The sequence below is a fragment of the Stenella coeruleoalba genome (genome assembly GCF_951394435.1).
Source record: "Stenella coeruleoalba genome assembly, chromosome: 14".
Taxonomy (NCBI): Eukaryota; Metazoa; Chordata; class Mammalia; order Artiodactyla; family Delphinidae; genus Stenella; species Stenella coeruleoalba.
Genome location: NC_137160.1, coordinates 17,949,735 through 17,973,884, shown reverse-complemented (window position 1 = coordinate 17,973,884; position 24,150 = coordinate 17,949,735). Strand labels below are relative to the sequence as shown.

The window sequence follows — 24,150 nt, the reverse complement described above, 5'->3', positions numbered from 1 at the left end:
AGATGGATGTGTTTTCTTGTGTTTTCCAATACCTTTATCATGTTATGGGCGATTATTTTCACTTGTTTTAAGAGCTATGAAATGTATTCTTCTTCCAGGTTTCCTTGAGCTCCTTGTCACTTGAATACCAGAAATTTCTTTCCTGTTGCATCAGAACAGACACATCTCCCTGTCACACACATATTCCTTAGTGCTGAATCTGTGTATTTGCATTCTCTTCGAGCTAGGTATATGCATCGAATACGAGTGCTCAAATATCGAGATAAATATTCTTTCCAGATCTCACCATATTGTGTTAGATGCTGTGAGCTTATTTAATTGAGAGAAATCTTTGGTGATATAGCTTAAAAATGAATGCTGTCACCATGGAAGAATGAACTCCTTCCAGATTCTCTTTTTGAGAAAGTCACTGTTGGATATGTTACTCAGCCAGGAACATGCTGTACCAAATTTGTTAAAGTTGGCTCAGTGCTTTGTTTCATTTTCTGATATTAAATAGGAATATGGAAAGAATTGTTAATGTCATAGTAGTCTATGAACTGCTGAACATGATACATAAATGGTTTTAGAAATAGGAAGGGAACTTGGAATTTTTCCCAAGTTGTAGCAAACAACTTTTACCTGTAGCAAACAGATGAAGTTTTGGGGGAGGCAAATTGATGAAAGCCATGAATTCTAACAAAAAATAAAAGATGTAATATACATAGACTGCTTTTGGTAAACATTATTCATAATGTTTTACTTGCCTAATTTTCTTTCCAGGGAAAGGGATTTTAGTTTTAGTTTTATTTATTTGTTTAAAGAGTGTAAGTAGTGGATTAAAGAAAAGATTTTGCTAAAAGCAACCAGCAGGGGGGCCATGGGTATTAAACTAGTTTCTTTCATAGAAAGTGGTTACTCCTTTAAGTGTCTCTGAAAATTTCTTAGGACGATCTTAGCGTTCTAAAGAGTCTGCGTTATACGTATATCTTTTGTTGCCACGTAGAAACCAAGCCTATGAGTGACTCCTAGTGTCTCATAAAGTCTGGCAGTCTCTGTCTTATATGGAGCCCTCTCTGATTATGCCAGTTTTCATGTCTCTTGAACTTCTCTGAACTAGTATTTAAGTCTTTAATCACACAGTTTGTAACACCTAAATCTAGTTGTTTCACTAACTAGATCTTAATTTTGTCATATGAAGGAATAATTCATTATATTTGTGCTACAAACAGGGTACTCTAATATACACTGCTTAATTGATTATTCATCTCAAATTTAAACACCTTTACCAGAACTAAATTTTTATTATTCAGAAATGAGTTTAAAGTTCTTTATCCCTCAGGTTTCAGAGTTTAGAATAAAAGACGTTCGTGACTTTGAGACATAATAGGTTTGTACTAAATACGGTGAATGAGTTTCTCAGTGGGCAATATTCTTTTTAATGTTTAGGACACTGTCAAAAACTCTCAGTTTTTCTTGGACATTGCTAACTATTATTGGTTTGGAGACTTAACAAGATTTGGAGACCTCACTTGCCTTGGTAGCGTAGCAGGGTGAGTAAGACCCCGGATTCTAAGTCAGGCTGCCTGGGTCTTGACTGGGGCTCCATTTCTTCCATTTACACTTTGCAACTCTTTATGACTCACTGTCTTTACATGTGAAAGAAGAGTGCTAATAGTACTTACCGTGTGATTTGTTGTGGGGATTAATTGAGATTTTAATTAGATTTTATATACTTTTATGTATGTGTCTGTTTTATTTATATATATAATGTTTAGAGGAATTCTTGGCACTTAGGAAGTTCAAGTTGGCTTCATAAGAAAAATGTGTAATATGTTTTAGAAGGAAATATAACATTTGACATTATTCTTATAACATTTCCAGGTTTGAAAGCACAATGGCAGGAAACAGCCTTGTTCTACCCATTGTTCTTTGGGGTCGCAAAGCACCAACCCACTGCATCTCAGCAGTACTTTTAACAGATGATGGGGCCACGATCGTGACTGGATGCCATGATGGGCAAATATGTCTCTGGGATCTTTCAGTAGACTTGGAAGTGAGTGTTTGAAGTGCCTATTGTACTTTTCACATATAATAAACTACTTAACAAAAAATAACACAGTTCCAGAATAATTTGACCTCATAATATATCTTCTGTGAGATATATTTTGACTAAAATTGGTATTCAGAATGATTATTTACATGATTCATCAGAGTTGACTTCTGCTGGCTTTTGGCTTGATTTTCAATTATAATATCTATCCTACCTGGCTTAATATGTTACATTTAACATTTTTCAGAAAATTTCTAACCATATTGAAGGAGATTTCCAAAAAAGATATTAAAAAACAATTTTGAGCATTTATACCTTCTAAGGTCAATGTCTTGAAGAGAGCAAAACTTTTTGTAAAACTGTTTGTAAATTTTGTCATATTTATTTTAAAAGTCGCTGTGTATTTTTTGCCATCCTTTACTGGTGTGGAATGCTCAGTGTGCTCTGCTTCTGGGCGCTGGCTCTCTGTGGAGAGACTGTCTTTTTCCATATTTTAACCTCCAATCTCTGACAACTCTCCCCAGGAATTTTTCTGTAAGGGGGAACAGAGAAAATGGGGCGGTAGCTGGCATGGAATGTAGAGGCAAGAAAGTTGATTTTTTTAACTAAACATTTTTTTTAACAGCCTTATTGAGATAAAATTTACACGCCATACAATATACTCTTTAAAGTGTACAATTTAATGTTTTTTTACTCTGTTCACAGAGTTGTGCAGCCATTACCACAGTCAATTTTAGAACATTTTCATCACCTTGGAAGCAAACCTTGTACTTTGTAGCAGTTACGCCCAATATACCCCCATGTCCCCTGGGCAACCACAAATCTATTTCCTGTCTCTATAGATCTGCCTATTCTGGACACTTTATGTAAATAGAATCATTTAGTATGTGATCTTCTGTGATTGGCTTTTTTCACTTAGCATAATATTTTCAAGGTTCATCCATGTTGTAGCATGTATCAATATTTCATTTCTTTTAATGGCCAAATGATATTCCATTGTATAGGTATACTGCATTTTATTTGTCTGTTGATCAGTTGATGGGCATTTGGGTTGTTTTTACTTTTGACCATAGTGAATAATGCTGCTTTGAACATTTGTGTGTGAGTTTTTGTGTGGACATATGTTTTTGTTGCTCTTAGGTATTCACCTAGGCATGGAATTGCTAGAACTGAAAAAATGATCCACACACTTGGATGACATGTCAAGGCTAGGGTTACAGTTTGGAAAGTGACTGGAAATGAGTGTTGTAGAACGTGATATGCCTTCAGGATTGATAGCAAACTAAATAGGAATCAGCAGTGTAGTGATGAGGAGAACAAAAGCCCACCACATTTTATTGGAGTTATTTCAAGCAATAAGATCTACTTGTAAGATCTTAGAAACCATTCTTTTACTGAATTTTTTGCATGGATTTCACTAGAATGTTATATTTATTTAAATTCAAGTAAGAGGGATTAAAGGGGGAGAGGAGACTGACTAGGAGAGAAATACATCCTTTGAAAGATACTAAGAGAATTGGACTGTTTACCCAGGGGAAAAGAAGGCTGAATAAAAAGTGGCTTGGTTATTGTCTTTTGATTCATGTAGAGGGCCTTCTTAATGTACTTTATAGCAGTCATTTATGCCTATGAAGGACCAATAAGTCATATAACATACAGAGTGGGGAGGGCACAAAATACCTTCTCTTGAGGTCATGGTGTCTTCCCTTCTTTTGTTAGGAAAGGATTCAGAACTGTAGCTAGAACTTTTGCCATGCATATCTTGGTCTCCTTTTACCTGTGGAAAAGGGCAGCCTGGCCTAACATGGTGGCAATAAAATATCTGAGAGATATTGCAGAAGCAGTAGTTTAGTGAGTACCTAGACAGATGGTGATAAGAGTAAAGGAGGGAACCTGTTAATGCAGGTATTGTCTACAGTATAGTGTTTTAATGCTTCGACTACCTATAAAGCTGTAATTGCAGAGAATTAAACTATAATTGCAAAGAATAGTATAATACATGGCATTAATGAACGAAGTGAAACATTGTGGTAAGAGCTCAGATGTTGCAGGTGGGTGAAGTTGGCTTCATTCTTGGCTACTGTAGTGTCTAGCTGTGTGACTTTTGGCAGTTTTTAACCATTTGATGCCTAAGTCTTGCCATTTTTCAAATAGGATCAACTACACAAGGTTGTGGTAAGGATTCTATGAAGGAATGTGTATTAAGCAGTTATCACAGTGCTTGTACATGGTAAGGATTTAGTTAATGAATGTAATTGTAGCATCTCAGGTAGTAGAAAGAAAAAATTGCTAAAGGGGGAAACAAAAGGAGTGCTGATTGTTGGCTGACTATAGAACTAGTAGCCTCAAAGTTCCAGATTGGAACATTGATGTTAGTGTTTACTCTTAAGAACTGACACATCACATCATTTTATTCTAAATATCACACCTTGCCACTGATAACTGTCACTTTTGAACTGTGGTCTTTGATGATGGATGGTTTTTTGAATATGTTGAACAGATTATCTTTGTACTGATTATGTGTGAAATGTTTATTAGTTAATAACTACGACATAAATTTTTATGGGATATGGTGAGATATAGATAAAAGGTATAAATGTAACAATATGCCATATTTTTATTTTTCCTCCAGTTATATTAATACTTACTGTGTGAAGCCTCCAACTTTGTTCTTTCTCAAAATTGCTTTGGCTATTTGGTGTCTTTTATGGTTCCACACAAATTTTATCATGGTTTTTTCTATGTTTCTATTTCTGAAAAACACCATTGGAATTTTGGTAGGATTGCATTCACTCTGTAGATTGCTTTGGGTGGTATGGACCTTTTAATAACATTAATTCTTCCAACCCAAGAACGTGGGACATCTTTCCCACGTTATTTATTTCTTCTTCCACTTCTTTCATTAGTGTCTTATAATTTTCAGAATACAGGTGTTTCACCTCCTTGGTTAAATTTATTTCTAAGTAATTTATTCTTTTTGATGCTATTGTAAGTGGGATTGCTTTCTTAATTTCTCTGTCAGATACCTTGTTGTTATAGAAACAACTGATTTTTGTATGTTTATTTTGTATCATGCAACTTTTCTGAATTTGTCCATTAGTTCTAACAGTCTTTTGGTTGGAGTCTTTAGGATTTTCTGCATATAAGATCATGTCACCTACAACAGAGGCAATTTTACTTCTTCCTTTTCAATTTGGATGCTTTGTTTGTTTAGTTTTTTGCCCAATTGCTCTGGCTAAGACTTCCAGTATTATGTTGATTAGAAATGTCAAGAGTAGCTATCTTTGTCTTGTTCTTGATCTTAGAGAAAAGGCTGTTAGCTTTTTACTGTTGAATATGATGTTATCTGTGGGCTTGTTGTATATGGCCTTTATTATGTTGGGGTACATTCCTTCTATACCCAATTTGTTGAGAGTTTTTAATCATGAAAGGATATTGAGTTTTGTCAAATGCTTTTATTGCCTCTATTGAGATGATTATATGATTTTTATACTTCATTCAATTATTTTTGTTCATTTTTCTAGATTTTGGTGGGAATACAGTCAGTTCTAGTTACTCTATTATGACTGAAAATGGGATTTTCTAGCAAAGCCATGTACATTGAAAATAAAACTAACAATTGGTAAATTTGATTTTCTTGGGAGAAATTAAAGAATTGACCAAGAGCATTTTTTTTTTTCCCCAGTGGAGGAACACAGAGTCTCTGTATAGAAATGGGGTTGGATGTATGAGAAAATTTTGGATGTATGAGAAAACATTCTAGGCCTGTTCTAACCATAAACAATGATTGTATTTTTCTTTTAATTATAATTATGCAAAATAAGGCTAAAGTGATTTTGATTCTTTGCAAAATGGATATCATGAAAGGGGCTTTAAAGGTATTAATCATATTCCGTTTTTTTAAACTGGGTATTGAGTATGTGGTTATGTATTTTTTTTATGTCTTGTACATGTGTTACAAATATTATTTGTATGTATTAAATGTTTAAGAAAGATATCCTGAAATTACTTAAGGCCTTGAAGTAACCTGAAATGATAGCTTGCAGTTTGGTACAGAGTAGATGAATTTGGGGGCTGATTGCTAGACTATTTTAGAATAGTGGGTATTAAGCCGTCCTTTCATAAGGCACTATGGCACTAAATCATTAGTCTGTGAAGGTCAGTCTGGTTCCTGATAGTCAACATTGATATCAACTTTTGGTAGGGTACCTATTCTCTATTTTTTGTGTTTGGGGATGTCAGTCTAGAGACTCTAAATGTACTTTCAAATCATGCCAAGTATTATTTTAAAAATAGGTATTATTTTATATACTAATACACATTCTTAACCTGATTTCTCAGTGTATTGGAGCTTAGTGCTAAACGCTGCCCTGCTTTAAATCCTGGTTCCATCATTCTCTGCGTGATATTGGGCAAGTAATATCACCTCTTGGTTTTCCACTTTTGACTTTAGAACTACGTGGTGGGCTGATTGTGCGCATTAAATTGGTGGGCGTCAGTGTTTTGCAGTCTTAGTTTTTGATGTTCTGAGCAGTTCTTCTCAAATCTGTATCTGTATTTTGTACTGAATATTTAACAGGATTCCTAAAAATGATTACTTAAAAAATTTGGTACTGATATCAACATATTTGTGTATTTCTAGGTTAATCCTCGAGCACTGTTGTTTGGTCACACAGCTTCAATCACCTGTTTATCTAAAGCTTGTGCTTCTAGTGACAAACAGTATATTGTGAGCGCATCCGAGAGTGGGTAAGTATTTTCTTATTCACTTTTCTCCTCATAAGTCTGTACTGCAAATAGTACCACTGTATTAGTAAGTAGGAATTTTTGTTTTTCTTTTGGGGTGTCTTTTAAATAAATGCCTCAGTTGTTTCAAAATAAAGATATTTGAAATATGGTTTTCAAAGTGAATTTTATCTTTATTAATGATTTTTATAATACTTTGTATTTTATTGTAATTTATGATTATGTTTTTGCCTTGCTTTTGAGAAACTCAGAATACCATACAATTTAAAGAATGATCATTAATCCCCAAGGCATTTTTGCTGAATTGGCCGACAACTCTGAGAGTTTTAAAAAACCTCAGTGATGCTAGGCTAGCATAAATTTGGAAGACGAAGCCACGCAAAAGTTTAAACAGTTATATTGATGTACATTAATGCACTAATATGGCTACATGTATTCCTAAGGCTCAGAATAGAGCTTGCTTTTAGAGACGTAAGTCATTGAACAGTATTTGTAGGGTCTAGAGTGTGGGGAATTAAAAGAAAAAACTTTTAGAGTGTTTAGAAAATTGTATATTTACACAATATGTTATTGAAGGGAGTTGGGGAACTGGAAGAGAATTATTTAAGAACTTGTCCCTTCTACTCCTCATAATTTATGAATTTAAAAAGAACCTTGTATAACTGAAAGGCAGCAGCAGGTGAAAATATAGTAGCTTTTGGCCAATTAAAGGATAATTCATATTACAGTGAATATTCTAAATAGATCGGGTGAATTTCCTTTGAAAAATTTATACCATATGAGATATAGGAAAAGACATCTTAAAGAATACCCTAATATCAGGATCATTACATTTTATTAATGTTGTCTTCTGTTAAATAAATCTTAAATTTATTTCTTTAAAATACAAGGCATATTGACATTTCTAATTTCAAATGTTGTATCTTTAGTGTGAGATAAAGCTTTTTTCTTTTGGTATGCATGCAATAAAACTTCTCCAATAAATATGGAATTAAAACTGGAATATTATATTTAATTTGCAAAGATTGGGAATTCAGTTGACCTTAAGTTTTGCTTTTTGCAGTGCTAAGTTTTCTAGTAGGTTGATAACCGATGGAAAATTGCTGTGGTTTAAATTAAAAGTTTATTTCTAGTTTTCTGTTCTCCTTACTTTGAGGCTGAGGGTGAAGGAGCCGCCACTATCTGGTATAGAGGCAGAGGAGGAGAGTTCTGGAGGGTCTCATATCAGTTCTGGTCAGAACTACTCAGAAGACTCCACCAACTAAAAGGGAGCCAGGAGGTGCAGTCCTCCCAGGTGCCCGGAAAGAATGTGGATCAAGGTGGGGGTGGTTAGGTTGGAGGGGAGTTTAGGACGGTGGGTGGGAGGACCAGAATTTTTGATGAACAGCAATAATGACTATATACTATCAATACTTTTTCAGAAATATGTCAGTTTTAATGGAAGATTAATTTTAAACCACTGTGACAAAGTTGAACAGTGCTTCCAAAACTCAGATTTAAAGTCAGCTGTTATCTTATTTTATAGAGAGATGTGCCTCTGGGACGTGAATGACGGCAGATGTATTGAATTTACAAAATTAGCTTGCACACATACTGGCATACAGGTTAGTATCAATTTCTGTAACTGGCCAAGTCAGCACAATTTATTATAGGTGTACAATTGAAAAAATGTTTTTTAAACATTGAGTCTATATTTTTATATGAGAAGTGGGTGGGGATGGGTAATAGGACAGGAAGACTAGAATTAGAGTAGTAAAAGTATTTTTCATAAGACAGTGTAGTGGGGGAGGAAAACAAAGACGAGGAGACTAATGTTGAAAGATGTAAGGTAAGCCATTGTCACTGCTGCTTCTGCTCTCTCTATCCTGGTTACCCAGGTGAGAGACCTTTTACTGGTTGGGTAAGTGTTCTAGATCCTAAATAATGGAATTCTCTCTTGCTAAAGCCTTGGTGATTCCACTCATGATTGACACAGTCCATTTTGGGGATGATACCCTTTTCCTTGCTTGTGCAGTTGGTTCTTGAGTTCGTGTTTTGACTTCACAACTCTGTAAAAGAAAGGACCATTTCATATGCCTGGCTGACACAGGAATTTGCACAGGAATTTATAGCTTCTCACTTACATTCCTGGTATTCTTCCTTATTCTTTCATAACTGTCAAATTCTTTGTGCTTCAAATTACTCATCATTTACTGTGTTGAGTGTTGGGAAATTACAATGTATATAGAAAAATGTGATTTATGTTCTCAACGGGGAAGAAGAGGGAAGAGAAGAGAACTCACATTTATAGCAAATATTATATAGGTGTTTCTTGTATGGTTTCTCATTTAGGCCTCCCCACATCCTTACAAATTAGGTAGGAGTATATCCTTTTATGTATAAGGAAGCTGATAGCCGGAGTGATTAAATGACTTGCCCCAGTCTCACAGTGAGTCATTCCTGGCACTAGGATCCCAAATCAGCTTTATCTGACTCTAGGGACTGCGTTCTTTCTGTTATATCATACTGCCTCCCTTAAAACAAGTAAAATCATTTGTTGAGAAAGAAAACCTTCTGTGCTAACACAAGTTAGACAAGCAAAGGAAAATTTTCACAGATGGTTAGTGTGATATAAATCTTTAGTGACTACTTATTACCCTGGCAAAGTCCTTTCAAAAATTGCTTCTTCAATGCTGTTACGGCATATACTTTTTATTTAAAGGGCCTGTAGTATTTATTTTTTATCATATGAAGAATCATCAAGATTTATAAAGAGAAAAGGGATAATAAAATCATTTAGATTCATTGACTTTATAAATAATTTAATTGGAAAATTATAAGTATCAAACTCATTGGATATAAGTATTTTAACTGTTGTATAATTTTATGATTTAAACACTTCTGGTTTATATTTTAGGAAAAATTATCTTTATTCAATATATTTTCAGTGCCTGCTATTTATCGGATCCTGTATTAGGCCTTCTGTATTTAGATGGGCAGCCATCTCTAAGTAGAAGATGCTTTCTGGCATTTACTAATGTGTGTGACAGGTGTTTCCTGTTTCCTGGGGATCCTTACCCTCTCAGGTTCAGAAGCAGGTTTTTTAAAAAAAAATTTGTTTATTTATTTATTTCTTTTTGGCTGCGTTGGGTCTTCATTGCTGCGCGCGGGTTTTCTCTAGTTGCGGCGAGCAGGGGCTACTCTTCGTTCCAGTGCGCGGGCTTCTCATGGCAGTGGCTTCTCTTGTTACAGAGCACAGGCTCTAGGCACGTGGGCTCAGTAGCTGTGGCTCGTGGGCTCTAGAGCGCAGGCTCAGTAGTTGTGGCACACGGGCTTAGTTGCTCCGTGGCATGTGGGATGTTCCTGGACCAGGACTTGAACCTGTGTCCCCTGCATTGGCAGGCAGATTCTTAACCACTGTGCTACCAGGGAAGTCCCCAGGTTGTTCTTATATATGTAGAAATGATGAACCTTGATGGCATTGGCACTTACTGAAATCATAAGGAAGTGCTAGCTTATTAAATTATCACGTGGGGGCGTCCCTTTTTAATATTTGGAAAACCTGTTTCTCCATTAGGGGCACCTTTCTTGCCCGTATCAAAGTGTCTTGGAAGCTAAATCAGCGTCCGGAAGATGGTTTGAGAATATAACTTTCACGCAAAAGTGAGAGGCATTTAGTCAGGCATGTCTAATAAAATATCCCTGCCCTCAGGACAGAGCTCTTCTCTAGTGACTGCAGTGCACATGGCTTTCCTGGCTGGTGCTGAGTGAGCGCTGACAAAGTTGGCTTACGTGCACCCATCCCTTTCTCCTTCACACATCCTCCCCTTCTGTGGGTCAAGGCTACCTATGGTCGCATTATTATATGCATGCGAGAGCCTGGCAGTCCCTGGGAGCCCAGATCGTGTGTTATGGATCAACCTGAGATCTGGAGGTCCCCCCATGATAGTCTACATTTTATTAGACTCCTCTCTGGGGTTTAGTGGTGCTACCTTGCACTTAGTTAATGTGCTCCGTGCTCAGTGCTCATGTTTAAGAAGTTGTGCTCCTTGTGCAGGGGACTTCATAGTTGAGAAAAGATTGTCTTCCTTCACATGCAACGTTGAGCTCTGAGAGTGGGTGGATGAGTGTGGGAGCAGACTGGACCTGGGTTTCTTACTTATCTCCCCAGTTGTGGAGTGGTTACAGCATTGCCCCTTGTGTGGTGTCTAGCTTGCCCTCATGTGATTTATATAAGGTCCAATCCCTTGGAAAGTAGTAGTCTGCTTTCTAAAAATCCTCTAGGAGAATCATTCCACTAAGAGAGTCACGTTTTGTTTTGTTTTTTTTGAGGCTAAGGGAATTCAGAACCTTTGATAAGTTGTTGGTCTTAGAGTCATTCTTTCTCTGCTCTTTGCTTGATGGAAACTCATCTTATCCTTTTTAGTTATTCTTGGCATGAGTAACATCATTGTACTGGTTCTTCCTCTATTTTTCTTCCACAAAGTATAAATGTGCACTATGAGAATGGTTTATAATGGTTGTTTCACACTCTAATCTAAAATAACACACTTAGATTACTCAGAATTTACTTCTGAGAATATTTGAACAGAATCATCCTTGCTTCTAAATTTTATTTGGTCATAACTAGTAATTATAAACCTATACTCACTGATTCTCATTCATCTCGAACTCATATTATTTTTGTGACCCACGTGGGCTACACTTTTGCTTTGATTTGTGAAGCTGATTTTATTCAGGTGTTTTATTAATTCATTCAACAACTCTATTTTAGATGCTACAGGAGGACAAAAAAGAATTATCATGAATTCTGCTCCAAAATAGTTCAAAAAGGAAGATAAGATATTAGGAAGAAAATAATTTTGTTAGATATTTTGAATATTAATGTAATTTGATGTCTGCACATGTGTAGACCTGTGTATATGTAGACGCATGTAATATATACCATATAGTACATGTCTGGAAATATTACTGGAGAAATTGAGCATCATAATAAGCTTGGTGAATCCATGTGAATCAAGTATCTCAAGTAAAGAACATTTAAAAATCTTCTTCCTTTTAGTTCTACCAGTTCTCTGTTGGAAATCAGAGAGAAGGAAGGCTTCTGTGCCATGGCCATTATCCTGAAATCCTCGTGGTGGATGCCACCAGCCTTGAGGTGTTGTACTCCTTAGTATCAAAGATCTCTCCAGATTGGATTAGCTCCATGAGTATTATTCGATCCCATCGAACACAAGGTCAGTGTGCCCTTTAGGAGTTTCTACACTGTGACTGAATGGTTAGTTTACTGTAGAGTTGTATGATGTGTCACATGTTAATATACTTTGTTATATTATATTCTTAGGTTTAAGAAATGACTTCTCTCATGATTTATGGTCTGTCTCTACTTTCATAAAGGAGTCTTTGATTGAATTAAGATTTAAAGTGTTACATTATCTCCATTCCATGGAATAGATCACTAGTTTATGGCTGTCTTAGAGTGTGTCAGTGATTTTCTGAAGTGGAAGAAGAATGTCTTAACCCCTTGGAGGTATGGTGGGAGGAACTGTAGTTTATCTATGTATTTCTTGGGCCCGGTTTTGTCACTTGCTGAAGAGGCATAGGAAGTGTTTCCATTTTTTGTGGAGATGATGAAAATGGAGGGGATTACACACAATTAAATTTAATGAAAGGTCCTGGTAAGTGCTTGGTGTGTAGTTGATGCTCAAACAAATACAAGTATGTTTTCTTCATTTCTGTCGAAACCTTTCAGTAACAATCGTGAGAACGAAAGTAAAATTGTTCAGGACGAGAACAGTAATTAATACTGAACATGTATATTCCTATATGTCTCTTTTGGAGCATTTCTTTCCCTCCCAAATGCCTCATAGTTGTGTGCTCTTCTGTAAAGGCTGACCTGTAATTAGCACCACTGCCACCGCCGTGAGACTTCGTTTACTGAGTGCTCACAGTATCGGGCGCATGCTGAGCGTTTACATGTGGTAACAGTTCTCACAGCACCCAGTGGGATAGATACAGTTGTCTTAGGATGTGTGGATGCGGAGATGGGTGAAGTGTAGCATGGTGGAGTCTTTACTTAAGATCACAGAGCAAGTCTGTGGCTTACTGGTGCCCAGATGGACCCCAGAGCAGTTACTTTCCCACTGTGTTACACCACCTCCATTGGTGAACTGCCTTCAGTTTCATGGGAGATTTCCTTTATTATCTCTTATGGTTGGAAATCAGCACATAGCTTTTTATTCAACAGCCATTCAGCAGATATTTATTGAGTGCCTACTGTCTTCTAGGCACGAAGGATTGAACTACTGAAGGGACTCAAATTCTAGTAAGGGAGGATAATATATGTAAACAGATGGCAGTTCAGGGTGTGAAATGTGATGAGATAGAGAAATAGCACAGAGGCTAGAATTAGTGAAGGCAGTGAAGGGGCTTTGAGGGCAAGTCGGAAGGCTGCCCAGATTAGATGAAGTCTCTAAAAATAGTTTGTACATAGGTACAAAAAGCATTACCTAGGTGTGCGTGGGAAATCTCCACATGTGAAATATACATGTACACACTGGTCTGAATAGGATAGAATGTAACTTGAATGGAAAATTTTGTGCTGTACATGCATTTCTAAGTGTTGTCAGCTTATAATGTTGCTAACATACACAATTTTTAATCTGCTTTACCCTATTCTAGTGTGTAGATATTTGAGAATTTTAGATATATTGGTATGTTGCACTTTTACAGTAATTGACAGACTTGTGAGTAGTTGTTCTAGCTTCTTCGTACAGAGATTGTGGAATTGTAATCAGTGCATTTCAGTGCTTTACCTTGCCTATGGAGCCAGGCAGTACAAATAAAGTTTATACTGAAATGTAGCAAACACTGTTTTTTAAATAACAGTAATAACTTCTTTTTATTGATGTGTTGAGGGCTATACCTGTGCTGTGTCTTAATTCTCATAACAGACCATTAACGTAGGCACTGTCATTACTTTATTCATTTACATTTGCTTACAGATAAGCAAATTGAATTTAGGATAGGTTAGTTAAGTTATGCACAGTTCGTTGGTTAATTAGTGAAGAAAATGTGATTTTAACGCATACTCCCTCACTCTGGAGCCTGCATTAGACTGCTATCTAATGCCCCTCCTCTCGGAGTTCACGAATATTACTGTCGTGCTGTGACTGCTCCCTCACCCGAAGCTGATGAATTTGGGTTTTATGTCATGTCTTTCTCTTGATCATGGCCTGTGGACGGTGTGGTGTGCAATAAAATGGCAGGCAAGGGAGGTGGGGAAAGGGGAAATGTGTGCCCTGAAGAAAGAAAGTGACTGTGCTCCCCCATGATGAATAAATAAAAGTGAACTTTGAAGAATAAAAGTTGTGTGTTTGATTTTTAGTTTTTTAAATTCTTAAATTTTTTTTAAAAAGTAATTTTTTAGCATAGTAATCAAGAACACTTGAAATCATTAAAACTTGTAAGTTAGAAATAAATGAAGCAGCTAAAAAAAACTTTTCCTTGAACTCCAAATTTTTGATCATCTTCATTAACCTGTTTTGAAATCAGTTCTCTGTTATTTCTTAAAATATAGAATTAGGTTTTCATGCTAATTGTAAAACATGCTATTATTTAATTTCATTAAAGCAAACCACACAAGGGAATCCCCATAAGGTTAACAGCTGATCTTTCAGCAGAAACTCTGCAAGCCAGAAGGGAGTGGTAGGACATACTTAAAGTGATGAAGGAGAAGAAACTACAACCAGGATTACTCTACCCAGCAAGGATCTCATTCAGATTTGACAGAGAAATTAAAACCTTTACAGACAAGCAAAAGCTAAGAGAATTCAGCCCCACCAAACCAGCTTTACAACAAATGCTAAAGGAACTTCTCTAGGCAGGAAACACAAGAGAAGGAAAAGACCTACAATAGTAAACCCAAAACAATTAAGAAAATGGTAATAGAAACATACATATCGATAATTACCTTAAATGTAAATGGATTAAATGCTCCCACCAAAAGACATAGATTGGCTGAATGGATACAAAAACAAGACCCGTATATATGCTGTCTACAAGAGATCCACTTCAAACCTAGGGACACATACAGACTGAAAGTGAGGGGATGGAAAAAGATACTCCATGCAAATGTAAATCAAAAGAAACCTGGAGTAGCAATTCTCATATCAGACAAAATAGACTTTAAAATAAAGACTATGAGAAGAGACAAAGAAGGACACTACATAATGATCAAGGGATCCATCCAAGAAGAAGATGCAGCAATTGTAAATATTTATGCACCCACCACAGGAACACCTCAATACATAAGGCAAATACTAACAGCCATAAAAGGGGAAATCAACAGTAACACAATCATAGTAGGGGACTTTAACACCCCACTTTCACCAATGGACAGATCATCCAAAATGAAAATAAATAAGGAACCACAAGCTTTAAATGATACATTAAACAAGATGGACTTAATTAATATTTATAGGACAGTCCATCCAAAAACAACAAAATACACATTCTTCTCAAGTGCTCGTGGAACATTCTCCAGGATAGATTATATCTTGGGTCACAGATCAAGCCTTGGTAAATTTAAGAAAATTGAAATCGTATCAAGTATCTTTCCTGACCACAACGCCATGAGACTATATATCAATTACAGGAAAAACTCTGTAAGAAATACAAACACATGGAGGCTAAACAACACACTACTTAATGAGCAAGAGATCACTGAAGAAATCAAAGAGGAAATCAAAAAAACCTAGAAACAAATGACAATGAAAGCACAACAACCTATGGGATGCAGCAAAAGCAGTTCTAAGAGGGAAGTTTATAGCAATACAATCCTACCTTAAGAAACAAGAACTATCTCAAATAAACAATCTAACCTTACACCTAAAGCAATTAGAGAAAGAAGAAAAAAAAAAACCGCAAAGTTAGCAGAAGGAAAGAAATCATAAAGATGAGATCAGAGATAAATGAAAAAGAAATGAAGGAAATGATAGCAAAGATCAATAAAACTAAAAGCTGGTTCTTTGAGAAGATAAACAAAATTGGTAAACCATTAGCCAGACTTATCAAGAAAAAAATGGAGAAGACTCAAATCAATAGAATTAGAAATGAAAAAGGAGAAGTAACAACTGACACTGCAGAAATACAAAATATCATGAGAGATCACTATAAGCAACTATATGCCAATAAAATGGACAACTTGGAACAAATGGACAAATTCTTAGAAATGCAAAACCTTCTGAGACTGTACCAGGAAGAAATAGAAAATATGAATAGACCAATCACAAGCACTGAAATTGAAAGTGTGATTAAAAATCTTCCAACAAACAAAAGCCCAGGACCAGATGGCTTCACAGGCGAATTCTATCAAACATTTAGAGAAGAGCTAACACTTATCCTTCTCAAACTCTTCCAAAATATAGCAGGGGGAGGAACACTCCCAAACTCATTCTACGAGGCCACCATCACTCTGATACCAAAACCAGACAAAGATGTCGCAAAGAAAGAAAATACTGGCCAATATCACTGATGAACATAGATGCAAAAATCCTCAACAAAGTGCTAGCAAACAGACTCCAACAGCACATTAAAAGAATCATACACTATGATCAAGTGGGGTTTATCCCAGGAATGCAAGACTTCTTCAATATATGCAAATCAGTCAACATGATACACCATTTTAGCAAATTGAAGGAGAAAAACCATATGATCATCTCAGTAGATGCAGAGACAGCTTTCGACAAAATTCAACACCCATTTATGAAAAACCCTGCAGAAAGTAGGCATAGAGGGAACTTTCCTCAACACGATAAAGGCCATATATGACAAACCCACAGCCAACATCGTCCTCAATGGTGAAAAACTGAAAGCATTTCCACTAAGATCAGGAACAAGACAAGGTTGCCCACTCTCACCACTCTTATTCAACATAGTTTTGGAAGTTTCAGCCACAGCACTCAGAGAAGAAAAAGAAATAAAAGGAATCCAAATCGGAAAAGAAGAAGTAAAGCTTTCACTGTTTGCAGATGACATGATACTATATATAGAGAATTCTAAAGATGCTACCAGAAAACTACTAGAGCTAATCAATGAATTTGGTAAAGTAGCAGGATACAAAATGAATGCACAGAATTCTCTGGCATACCTATACATTAATGATGAAAAATCTGAAAGTGAAATCAAGAAACCACTCTCATTTACCATTGCAACAAAAAGAATAAAATATCTAGGAATAAACCTACCTAAGGAGACAAAAGACCTGTATGCAGAAAATTATAAGACACTGATGCAAGAAATTAAAGATGATACAAATAGATGGAGAGATATACCATGTTCTTGGATTGGAGAAATCAACATTGTGAAAATGACTCTACTACTCAAAGCAATCTACAAATTCAATGCAATTCCTATCAAACCACCACTGGCATTTTTCACAGAACTACAAGAACTAATTTCTCAATTTGTATGGATACACAAAAGACCTCGAATAGCCAAAGCAATCTTGAGAGAGAAAACGGAGCTGGAGGAATCAGGCTCCCTGATTTTAGACTATACTACAAAGATACAGTAATCAAGACAGTATGGTACTGGCACAGAAATAGATGTATAGATCAATGGAACAGGATAGAAAGCCCAGAGATAAACCCATGCACACATGGTCACCTTACCTTTGATTAAGGAGGCAAGAATATACAGTGGAGAAAAGACAGCCTCTTCAATAAGTGATTCTGGGAAAACTCGAAAGCTGCATGTAAAAGAATGAAATTAGAACACTGCCTAACACTATACACAAAAATAAACTCCAAATGGATTAAAGACCTAAATGTAAGGCCAGACATCATCAAACTCTTAGAGGAAAACATAGGCAGAACACTCTATGACATAAATCACAGCAAGATCCTTTTTGACCCACCTCCTAGAGAAATGGAAATAAAAACAAAAATAAACAAATGGGACCTAATGAAACTTAAAAGCTTTTGCACAGCAAAGGAAACCATAAACAAGACGAAAAGACAACCCTCAGAATGGGAGAAAATATTTGCAAATGAAGCAACAGACAAAGGATTAATCTCCGAAACATACAAGCAACTCATGCAGCTCAATATCAAAAAAACAAACAACCCAATCCAAAAATGGGCAGAAGACCTAAATAGGCATTTCTCCAAAGAAGATACACAGGTTGCTAACAAACACATGAAAGAATGCTCAACATCACTAATCATTAGAGAAATGCAAATCAAAACTACAATGAGTTATCATCTCACACCACTCAGAATGGCCATCATCAAAAAATCTGCAAACAATAAATGCTGGAGAGGGTGGAGAAAAGGGAACCCTCTTGTACTGTTGGGGGGAATGGAAATTGGTGCAGCCACTATGGAGAACAGCATGGAGGCTCCTTAAAAAACTAAAAATAGAACTACCATATGACCCAGCAATCCCACTGCTGGGCATATACCCTGAGAAAACTGGGGGGAAGCAGGTGCATAGCACAGGGAGATCAGCTTGGTGCTTTGTGACCACCTAGAGGGGTGGAGTGGGATAGGGAGGGTGATGGAAGAAAACAAAACAACACAAAAAGCAAACCATGGTCCATGTCACTGTTGTAACCATATTATTGTTTAAAAAGAAAGCATGTTGTGCTTGTAACTGGCTGCTTCTTCCTTCTTGGTGTAGAGGACACTGTGGTGGCGCTCTCAGTGACGGGCATCTTGAAGGTGTGGATTGTTACCTCGGAAATAAGTGGCCTGCAGGTGAGACAAATGAGGCTGGAAGTCAGTTCTCTGTTTCTGTTCTTATGGAGTCTTACATTTTAGGCCCCTTCTCTTTTTTACTTAAAGAGGAAGGAAAAAGCTATTCTTTTCAATAGTCTTATTGACATGGTATAGAAGAGTCCCCTAGTATGCTCTCTCTGTACGTGAATTTTTTTTTCCCTTTTGAAGGTAGATATCTGCCTTATCAAGGATGCAAAGCAGAGAAACATGCAGTGCAGGATCTGAAGTAGAGAAACACAGAAGAGGATTTTCCTCAACTGCTTCTGTTTAAATTTGAAGTTAAAAGGTAGTTTGCTTGAGGGGGAAAAAAAAAAAGCAAACGACCACAAAGAAGATATAAAGCAGGTTTTAGTCCTCTGAGTTCTTTGGACTTGAATTCCTTGTTACTTTTTAGCAATAAGAAAGGCAGATCAATTTTCTGGCAATATAGATAGTAATATCTTCAGTTAGGGAAATTTTAGACATTGAATCTGGGAGAAAGTGCAGGAATTGATGAGTTTTTTTTAACCTACAAGCACATGTAACTATAAAAGTTAGGATTGACTCAAATTTTTATCATCTGTCATTGCCAGTGATGACACTCTGACTCACATTAGTATTTTAATCTTAAGTAGCTTTGTAGCAAAGATGTTGTACCCAGATGATTTTAGAGTATATCTTTGCTGCTTTTTACTACCTTGGTTCTCACGTGAGGGGCTAAATTGATGAACATATCAAGAGATGCCTTTATTTCATTTTGTTTTCTTTATCATTGTGTGATAATTTTAACTGACGACCCAGCCAATCCTAAAGTTTTACAGATCTTTCTCTTTTCAGGATACTGAGCCAATATTTGAAGAGGAGTCCAAACCAATTTATTGTCAGAATTGCCAAAGCATCTCTTTTTGTGCATTCACACAGAGGTCGCTTCTGGTTGTGTGCTCCAAGTATTGGAGGGTAAGATAACTACATAAGTAAGAAATTGTATTTTTGCCCTTCGTGATATTGGTTTATCAGACTTCCGAAGAAAATTGTAAGGCGGAGCTTGGTGTTAGAATATTTGAAACATTTGGTCTGATTTTGATATCATATTTTGAGGTATGGAATTTGGCTGTATATAGTTGTCTTTTTTGTTTTGGTTCATAGAATGATTCAGTTAATGTTTGTTAGTTCTGTTGATTTTAATTTCTGCCTTTTGCTACCATATTTTTCATTGTCTTGTCAGTACAACATGGGCAATGGTGGTGAGTTTTCTGCACGTTGGCTGTATCTTTGTAGGTTGTTATTATCCCAATTGCCATTCTTTTCTGACATTTTGGAATTGGCAAGGTCGTCTTCTGTCACTAAAGAGCTAATGATGGAAGGTATATATTACTTTCACATTGCCAGACTTTAATATTTCCATAATAGGAAAAGAGCCCTCAAGTATTGATCACTTGCTCTGCTCTGTGCCTAGCATACTTTTCAAAGCTTTCCATGTATTATTTGGAAAAAACTCTCCAAGGGGTGGTATATTAGTTATCTAATCCTGCATAACAAATTACTTCAAAAGTTAGTCACTTAAAACAACAAATATGAATCATCTGTTTTTGGTCAGGAATTTGGGTTTCTGTGGGTCAGGAATCTGGGCATGGCTTGGCTGGGTACCTCTGGCCCAGGGTCTCTCGCAGACTGTGTTGAAGGTTTCGACCGGGATGACTACCTCATCCCACGGCTCACCTAGGAGAGGGTCCTGCTTCCAAACCTACCTGGTGGTTGACAGGCCTCAGGTCCTACTGACTGTTGGCTGAGACCTTAGTTCTTTGCCATGTGGGCCTCTCCATTAGGACAGCTTACAACACAGGAGCTTCCCTTCCTCAGAATAAGTGAGTCAGAGTGACTTCCTTGGTGGTCCTGTGGTTAAGACTTCATGCTCCCAATTCAGGGGGCACAGGTTCAATCCGTGGCCGGGGAACTAAGATGCCACACATGCTGCACAACGTGGCAAAAAAAAAAAAAAGTGAGCAAGAGAAGGTGTAGCCAAGACCCACCTAATCTTAGAGCTGAGATCCCATTACCTCTGCCACATTCAGTTCTCTAGAAACCGTCACAAAATGCCGCCTGTACTCAAGGGAGAGGACTACCTGAGGATCCTAATACTACCAGGAGTCAGGGATCGGTGGGGCCATTTTAGAGGCCGCCTGCCACGGCAGGGATTGTGGCTTTGCCCATTTCGCAGATGAGGCAACTGAGGCATAGAGGGGATAAATAACTTGGCTAAGGTTATACAAGTGGTGGTGGTTGTACAAGTGACTAAGGTTATACAACTCAGGCAGCCTGACTGCAGCAGCTGCTCTCGTTACTACTGCGCTATCCTGTCTCAGAGTGGACAGCCTTACCATATGATTGTTGTTTGGGAATAAGATTAGAGAAGAAAAGCTAGCAGCTGCTTAGTTGTAGTAGGCCATATGGGATCCTTCCTTTGTCTTAAAACTTAAAACACATCCAAATAGAAATAAAACAAAGTGCAAGAGGATACAGTGAAACATATACACCCTTTTCCCCCAGGGCACTTCCCTTCCCCTCCCCAGAGGCAGTAGCTAATACCAGTTTCTTGTGTGCCCATTGTCAGCATTTTATAATCATGTGAGATCAGCCTTCTCTTAAGTGCACACACAAGAGTGAAAAGACTAGATGAATGGTACAGGATAGAATGCCCAGAGATAAACCCACGCACATATGGGCACCTAATTTACGACAAAGGAGGCAAGAACATACAATGGAGAAAAGACAGTGCTTCAATAAGTGGTGCTAGGAAAACTGTACAACTACATGTAAAAGAATGAAATTAGAACACTACCTAACACCATACACAAAAATAAACTCCAAATGGATTAAAGACTTAAATGTAAGACCAGATACTATAAAACTCTTAGAGGAAAACATAGGAAAAACACTCTTTGACATAAACCACAGCAAAATCTTTTTTGACCCACCTGCTAGAGTAACGGAAATAAAAACAAATATTAAAAAATGGGACTTAATTAAACTTAAAAGTTTTTGCACAGCAAAACAAACCATTAACAAGACAAAGAGACAACCCTTAGAATGGGAGAAAATATTTGCAAATGAAACAACAGACAAAGGATTAATCTCCAAAATATACAAACAGCTCATGGAGCTCAATATCAAAAAAACAAACAATCCAGTTAAAAAATGGGCAGAAGACCTAAATAGACATTTCACAAGGAAGGCATACAGATGGCCAAGAGGCACATGAAAAGATGCTCAACATCACTAATTATTAGAAAAATGCAAATCAAAACTACAATGAGGTATCACCTCACACTGATCAGAATGGCCATTATCAAAAAAGCTAGAAACAATAAATACTGGAAAGGGTGTGTTGAAAACGGAATCCTCCTGCACTGTTGGTGGGAATATAAATTGATACAACCACTGTGGAAAACAGTATGGAGGTTCCTTAATAAAACTAAAAATAGAACTACCATATGACCCAGCAATCCCACTGCTGGGCATATACCCTGAGAAAACCATAATTCAAAAAAGAGTCATGTACCACGATGTTCATTGCAGCTCTATTTACAATAGCCAGGAGATGGAAGCAACCTAAGTGTCCATCATCAGATGAATGGATAAAGAAGATGTGGCACATATATACAATGGAATATTACTCAGCCATAAAAAGAAATGAAATTGAGTTATTTGTAGTGAGGTGGATGGACCTAGAGTCTGTCATACAGAGTGAAGTAAGTCAGAAAGAGAGAAACAAATACCATATGCTAATGCATATATATGGAATCTAAAAAAAAAAAGTGGTAATGATGAACCTAGTTGCAGGGCAGGAATAAAGAGGTAGACATAGAGAATGGACTTGATGACATGGGGTGGGAGGGTGAAGCTGGGGCGAAGTGAGAATAGCATCGACGTATATACACTACGGAAGGTAAAATAGTTGGCTGGTGGGAAGCAGCAGCATAGCACAGGGAGGGAGGCTTAAGACAGAGGGGATATGGGGACATGTGTATGTATATGGCTGATTTGCTTTGTTGTGCAACAGAAACTAACATGGTATTGTGAAGCAATTATACTCCAGTAAAGATGTATTAAAAAAAAAAAAAAGACAACCAAAGAGTGAGAGAAGATAGCTATGGTGTACACTATGATGAGGGACTCGTCTATTATTGATAAAAAACAACTTCTACAGGTCAAGAAGAAAAACACCGACAACCCAATAGGAAAACGAACAAAAACATTTCACAAGAGAGGAAAGCCAGGTGACCAGTAAATGTATAGAAAGGTGTTCAGTTTCATTAATCGTCAGGGAAATGCATACGAAAACAACATGTAGATGGTATTGCAACCCACCAGCATGACTTTCTCAGTTACTGCCAAAAAGAGGTTTTCAGTGTTTACATGGTTAAATTGTCTTATTTTGTTTTATGGTTTTTAAAATGATTGCGAATCTCTTATTCCTCGTAGGTATTTGATGCTGGGGACTACTCCCTGTTGTGCTCAGGTCCGAGTGAAAATGGACAGACGTGGACTGGAGGTGACTTTGTCTCGGCAGATAAAGTCATCATTTGGACTGAAAATGGGCAAAGTTATATTTACAAACTACCTGCCAGGTATTCAATAAATAATGTTAGGACTTTAATTGAAAGCAAAAGTTTCCAAATTTGGGGTATAACCTGAAAGTATGAAAATGTAGAAAGTATAAATATTTAATTTAGGTAAAAAACTTGAGAACTTAAGTTAGATTTGTAATTGAGGTTTAACTTCTAAGCACAAAAAATTAGGTGGAGTTTTTATTTGAAGTAGGGTATGTTAGTAACATTAATTATTTAATTTCACGCCGATACTAAATTAACTATAAAACATCCATATTTTGTCCATTGTCAAAAAAAGTCATCATATGGTATGATAAAATAGTTCATGTCAGTATTTTTACTGAATGTTGTAGTTTTCTCATTTTCAGTTGCCTTCCAGCTAGTGATTCATTCCGCAGTGATGTGGGGAAAGCAGTTGAAAATTTAGTTCCTCCGGTACAACATAGCCTCTTGGATCGAACAGATAAAGAGGTAAAATTCTTCAGGTATCATTTATAATTGGTAGTTATGTTGAAAAATTTTTACAACTATATTTATTGGTGTCTTTGGTAGCTAAGCATTTGAAAGATTCAGTACAATTCAAGGCTGTGTGTTAGATACTCTAAAACATTTTGACATGGTCAGTTATTATAAGCACAGTTTTCAGATTTGCTTATAATACACCTATAATGTAGCAGTCACTTTTCTCCAGGAATAAAAATGGTCTTATACTGATTACAAAGTGGCAATGACTTTTTGATAAAATTCATATTGATGGTATAAATTGATTTTATACTCATGCAGTTATAAACATAGTGAGAGATGTAATTTTAGAAGCACAAAGATAATTATGTAATAATGCTGACTGATTATTATTTGAACAAGGTATTGCATATCTCCCCAAAACCATGTAGTGATTTAAATCATTAGGCATTAGAAATAAAGAAAAAAGACATTTTTTCCCCTATAAAAACCAAATTTATTATGACTTCTAAGAACCTACTTAATATCAATTTAAATTTGAAATGCACTTAGTACTGGGTTT

At 36.6% G+C, this 24,150-nt stretch overlaps 1 protein-coding gene across 4 annotated transcripts in view; it reads left to right on the top strand.

Moving 5' to 3' along the window:
* WDR7 (WD repeat domain 7) overlaps positions 1–24,150 on the top strand; it is a 370,882-nt gene that overhangs the window by 19,522 nt on the left and 327,210 nt on the right. For 3 of the 4 annotated variants that reach the window (XM_079942514.1, XM_079942512.1, XM_079942513.1), the window contains 8 exons: positions 1,864–2,035; positions 6,675–6,781; positions 8,304–8,382; positions 11,820–11,994; positions 18,440–18,516; positions 19,354–19,473; positions 22,999–23,144; positions 23,495–23,597. In XM_079942514.1, coding sequence (XP_079798640.1) covers positions 1,877–2,035; positions 6,675–6,781; positions 8,304–8,382; positions 11,820–11,994; positions 18,440–18,516; positions 19,354–19,473; positions 22,999–23,144; positions 23,495–23,597 — 966 coding nt within the window. In that variant the 5' untranslated portion in view covers positions 1,864–1,876. The remainder of the gene's footprint in view (positions 1–1,863; positions 2,036–6,674; positions 6,782–8,303; positions 8,383–11,819; positions 11,995–18,439; positions 18,517–19,353; positions 19,474–22,998; positions 23,145–23,494; positions 23,598–24,150) is intronic. The other variant, XM_079942515.1, reaches the window with a different exon arrangement.